The following is a 6,001-nucleotide window of genomic DNA, read 5'->3' as shown; positions in this document are numbered from 1 at the left end:
TCCCAGTTTGTAGGAGAGTTACATTCAAGTAAGAATGATAGACATTTTTGTACTTATCAAACCCACTGTGAGAAAAATGAAAATATGGTCTTTGTCTGAAAACAGTAAAAAAAAGAAAAGCCCACCCCCAAATCCCACTATAGCGTGTGGTAAATTGCAGCATGCAAAACTTCAGGAAAAAGAGATTGTTTAGAGGAAATTTGGATTCACTTATCATCAATATTAATAAAAGTGGACTCTGGACTGTAGCTGCACAACACACAAAATAGCAGAGTTTTTTTTTTTTTTTGAATATTCAAAGTTGCTCTACAAAGTAAGAAAAAAAAAAAAGGATCTCTTCAGAGTCACATACATTAAACATGCATTCAAAAGTATATCATAGAACAATATTCCCAGAAGTGTTCAGCATGATATATCCAGCACAGTGAAAGTCAAAGAATAAATACTTATTAAAAGTGAATTAACACATACTGTTTAACTTCAAAGGAAGTGACCCACACCTCTACAAAGCCAGGTGATAAGAGTTCCCCAAATGTTAACAGAGAAACCCAAATTTAAAAAGGGATGTTTAATACCTTAGAGAGTGTCTTCGCCCTTCTGAGGATCTGGCAAAATGGGATATCACCTTCCAGCATAACATATGTACTTATTTGAGAATTTGTGCTTCTTTGTATGCAGTGACAGAGTGCAGAGCTCTCTATTTGCTATAGTTATGCACTGATGATAAATTACAAGTGAATTTATTTTTGTACAAGTGAACAATCCTAAATGTAAATGTTTATTAGAACTTTTGTTACTGCCTCAGTCGAAGGCATTAATTAACTTGCTATTATTGCAGTATAGTAAGTGACAGTTTGTCTCTATTTTACTTTTTATAAACTTGTTATAAACATATATATTTATGCTAACCACACTTTATATTTTAATATTTTATCCTAGATTTTCTGCTGGTCCAGTTACCAGCAGTGGTAGAATAGAACAGATGAAGCAGTCATTATGCTAAGACTTCTCAGCCAAAGTTTAGAAAAGTTTAGATTTCTCAGCTTTTTGAGGGAGCATAAAGAGCAAGTGCAAGTGGAAACAAAGTACGTCAGGAGTTTCTTCAACATCCAAGCTTTTCTGTGCACACTGATGGCTGAACTGTTATGAGAAAGATTCTTCAGTAGATGGACAATGGCAGCAAAAGGCAGGATCATGCTCCTGATAGCTATGAATGGATACAGAAGGCTGAGAGCTCCATTGTCTCCAATCTGAGGAGTAAACTATTTTTTTTTTCTCCCAAGCAAAGCAGGTTGCTTGGGAAATCTGTTTCCCAAAAGTCAGTGGTGTAACATACAAGTGCATCAACTATGTACAGAAAAAGTATGCACAGCAGCCCGATTGGCTGCTTACAAGAATTTCACTGCAAAGGTGGAAATGACACCTGGAGGACCTGCCCGTGTACTGCATAATAAGAAATGCTTCCTTTTGAGTGCGTCGCTCAAGGCTGGCACCAGTCTTTACAAAAAGGCACTTTAACTTTTTTAACAGCTTGAGGAAAGCTCTTTGCCATCTCTGAGCTCTCAGGCTTGTGTCTCAGGAAATGTATCACTGCTGTGTGTACTGGCACCTGCAGGAAAGGATCTGCATGCTCAGAGGCTTCCCTTTGATGCCAAACGTGTGAAGCTGCTTGCCAAATTTGTCCTTAGAATGACATTCCCCCTTCAGCCGTGTAATACCTCTGCTTTCAGTACACAACGGTTTAGCCTTTCAAGATGACTAGGATGACCGGGTTTAGGCATCATAAATCAAGCTATGTGGTTCAACTGTCTTTTTCACTGGCTGCATCCTCCAAGAGATTTAGGAAATGTTCCAAGTGACACCGTTTCAGGAAACATTATCTTCCAAAGTAAAATGGAATAGCTCCATTAATCTATTTTCCCACATAAAAACTTAGCTTATTATAATCATCACCCTATGTTTCTAAATGTCAAACTTTTACTTTGCCTAAGGATTCTTTGCCACTCAAAAAGCACCTTGACACAAGTAGCATTACTTGTCCATTTTTTTCCATGTCACACACTTACTTCTGTACAATCAAAGTAGTGATTAGTATAAAATAACTATTTCATTTCCAACCAAGTATCATGACTGATGTTAAAACATAATCTTTATACTCACCCCAGCCTTTGGTTTAGCTCCAGAACTGGCTGCTGAACAGGATGGTGCTGGGTCAGGAGTCTGAATGTTAGGAGATAAGTTTGTTTGTGAGTGACTTACTGAAGCAACATCCACTCCACTTTCAGAACCAGATTCAACATCCTGTTAAAAAAAAAAAAAAGAAAAAAAAAGTTGCAAGTCTTTTCAGTAAATATGAATATGAAACAAAAATCTACATCTTCTAAGTAACAGAAATGTTTAAATAGGACCACTCAAACTTATATGCCTAATTCTCTATATTCCCCTTATTCTTCTCTGTAATTCGCTTTATTCTTTTCCATCACCTACACATTCTCTTGCTTTCCTTTTCAATGTGGTGGTTTGCATTAGTTGCTGTTATGAAATTATAAATCACCACTAACTTCAAAGCTATAATTCCCCTAAATAGTAGAATGCAGGGTAAGAAAAATCAGTTCAGGGCTGGAGAAGTCTGACATTTTTCTCTGATGTTCAGCATTTCCTGTGGGCTCCCACCTTTTGTCTCCGGCAGCACTGCAAGCTCTGTGAACATCTGTAAACCATTACACAGCTGAAATGACATCACCACGCAGCAGTTTATACAATTCAGAGGTACAGCTCCCTCATTTTTTGGAATCAGCAAACACTTATCAGCCAAATGTTATTTCTGGTTAGAATGCCCTTACTTTTAATGACACTGGTTACATTCCTTATTTGAGAATAAAAAGAAGAAGAAATATAGGACATTTTATTTTTGAGGAAGTAAAAATATAGCATGTGGTTGATTTACTGCGTAGAGTGAGGGTAGGGGATTATATTGCTTGCAGATAAATTGTGACACATATCTGGCAAAGAGCTGGCTATGTGTAGGACCAGCCATATACTGTCAGGATTATTAGCTGAGGTGCAGCCTGCAAATACAGTGCATGCAGAAAAGCCTGAACTATTAACCCCATCCAACTCTGCAGATAAAGCCTCAGTTTCCTAATACCACCTTCCTAGAATAGCTGAAATATCGGGCAGAGATATCTCAGGGGTTTGGTCCTGAACTGCCAATTAGACAGGTGCCTCTGCACCAAGTACCTAAGCGTGCTATTTTCTGGAAAGGGTTATTAACTAGAAACAAGGCTGTGCTCTAGGTGGGACTATGCATTCAAGCCAGGCTGTTCCTGCCAGCATGTCCTCTGCAACATGAAGTGCCGGGAAATGCAGCAGAGCCACAGAAATACCTCTGCAGAAGACAGTTTGGGAACAGCTGGTCTTAGAAGCTCCTGTTCGGTGGAGCTGTACTGCCTTGGTGCAGAACCATGCTGCCTGTCCTAATACCCACATTCTTGTATCATATTCAAATGTGCATTAATGAGACCGAACACAATGCACAAGTGTTCTGAAGACCAAACCTTTTAATCTTCTGATTCATACTACTCAAAGGCTCAAAAATTCCTAGAAAATCTGTATATATACATATATATATATATATATACACACACACCATATATACCATATTTGTTGCAAGCTGTCCTTCATAGGGACTGTTTTCCAGCATGGAAACAGGTACCGGCCCTGATTATATTGCAGGCTTACTCATACAGATTGCCCCAACTCCCTATATTGCTATAAGAAATTAGCTAAAATGCTGGCACTCATTGGTGAGATATGGAGAAAAGATGTTACCATCGTATTATAGCCTTCCCCTCTCATCAGTGCCCAAGGAGATACTGTGAATACACTGAAATCCAGAAGGAAAAGGTTTAACTATTAAAGGTGTAATTATGTTGCATCCTATAAAAATGATATATTATTTAATATTCAGCTGACCAAACCCACTGAAACGTAAATACATCTTTTCTCACCTACAGACCACTTACTAGACTACATAGCAATAATGAAGTCTGGTTTTAATTGGAAAAATCCCTCATATTTTAAAACAAAATACCACCAACAAAAACAAACAACCTGAATGTTAGCCGAGACATTTTGGGGCAGTATTTCTCAGGTTTCTTAAATTGAAAAACAGCTGCAACACATATGGGTAAAATTAACAGGAAGCCTGCATGAGAACACCTTGGGTCAGTCATTTCATGTTCTTCACAGTTACACGTGTAAACATTTTTCAGAAAAAAAGAATGCATCAATCACATTTGTGACCTGTGTAATCTCCCTTCTGATTACTCTCAGCAAGGAATTCTCTCATTTAAATAAATCAAATAATTAAACTAATTAAACTAATTAAAGTGCATGACCAGAATCTTTCTTAAAATGAGAGAGGATTTCATAAGTGTATCTCTGCCAAAAATTTCCTGGACCTTCTAACTGGTGGAAAAGCAAGACCTGTAGCTCATGTTTACTTTCAGATCTAATTTAATGTCAAATTACATGTACACATATGCTCTGAGACTGGTGTGATCCTGACTCGGTGATGAGACTGTGTTTACAGTAAGTGATAGTAAGAGAGCTAGATATTTTCTGGATCTTGATGACCTCCTTTTCTTTCATCTGGGGAACCTCTGAAGTGCTCATTTACAAAAGGATGCCAAAAAGGAAATACTGGATGCCACTACCACTGCCTTCAAAACATGCACAAACAAAAACACGAGACAAATTTTTTACAAACAGAGCTTTAGTTCTGAAACCAAGGGGCTGATAAATGTGAGGAGTGAAATAATAAATAAATAAATAAAAATGTGAAGTAAAAAGAGATTTTACTTAGAACAATAAGAAAGATTAAGCTCACAGGTATATGCCTCCGTTTGTATGTTGGGGTGCTGGATGGAGAAGAGCCTGCACTGAGAGCATTTTCAATATCCTGATCCAGCTGGTCCAGTTTCATAATTAACAGCACCATTGAATCCAGTCGTGGTCGATCCCGATCTTCTGTTATTTCCTAAGGAACAAAACATACAATTGCTAAATCTCAAGTGATATTACTTGAAAAGAATAAAATGCCTATTACTTGAAAAGAATAAATAACCCTGTTTCTTAATTTGGCATGAAAATACATTAAATAATAATAAGAAAACTCTCTATTTTTTAGCCAGGGAAAGGAGTTTTGTAACATCAATTCACTAAGAATTGATTTACTGCTGGAAAACATTTTATATTAACATTTAATATACATAACAGAAATTAAAATTAAAAAAATCGCCCACTTGTTTGATACAAAGACATCATTGCCATTTCCTTAGTACACATACTCTATAAAGAGTTACAGATTCTAAACTTTCCTCCAACATTTCACCCCAAGTTAATTAAATTGTTTGTACATATTAAAATTATAATAGTTAATATATGATTGAAATGGGAGAGAAGGAAGTTCAAAGAAATCATTGTCTGGCAGAGGATAACTGCAACTACTTTTCCTTCTGGAGCACATCAGCATAACTATGCTTTGTAGTTTTTTGCTGAACTCTTTTCTGCTCAATTTTTTTTTTTGGTTGGAAATTCTCAATACACACAAGATACATTACCTCTATAGAAAACACAGCATAGTAGATACTTTGACTGGGGAGAGGGATGAGGGATGTTAAAATGACAACTTTGAACATCTAGTTTATGCAGTTTATTTTCCTGTGCTCCATTTGTAGCAAATGGAGACAAAAATGATCTTCAAAAGGGCAACTCAAAGCAAGGTCTTCAATTAGATGGAGTAAATAATGTTCCCAAGGAGCTCCTCCCTGTCTTTTTCTTTTATATAGAGTGTTATAACAAAAGTTAGCCAGCTAGCCTGCCTCAAAATTCAGGAATATGAAAACCTCCACTGGTTCCTGTATGGATTTCCACAATAGGAAATTAGAAAATGGGAAGTTCTATTAACTCACTTGAAATAATATTTTTACAAATCCTT

General features: G+C 36.8%; 1 protein-coding gene across 7 annotated transcripts in view; it reads right to left on the bottom strand.

The window, feature by feature from the left end:
• Positions 1-6,001, bottom strand: part of DLC1 (DLC1 Rho GTPase activating protein) — a 281,768-nt gene that overhangs the window by 165,189 nt on the left and 110,578 nt on the right. For all 7 annotated transcript variants that reach the window (XM_080591587.1, XM_080591591.1, XM_080591590.1 and 4 more), the window contains 2 exons: positions 4,892-5,041; positions 2,161-2,301 (listed from right to left, as the gene is read on the bottom strand). In XM_080591587.1, coding sequence (XP_080447713.1) covers positions 2,161-2,301; positions 4,892-5,041 — 291 coding nt within the window. The remainder of the gene's footprint in view (positions 1-2,160; positions 2,302-4,891; positions 5,042-6,001) is intronic.

This window comes from Anser brachyrhynchus, assembly GCF_964034855.1.
Source record: "Anser brachyrhynchus genome assembly, chromosome: 4".
NCBI lineage: Eukaryota > Metazoa > Chordata > Aves > Anseriformes > Anatidae > Anser > Anser brachyrhynchus.
The sequence above is the reverse complement of the archived record's forward strand: the minus strand, read 5'-3'. Positions and strand labels throughout refer to the sequence as shown.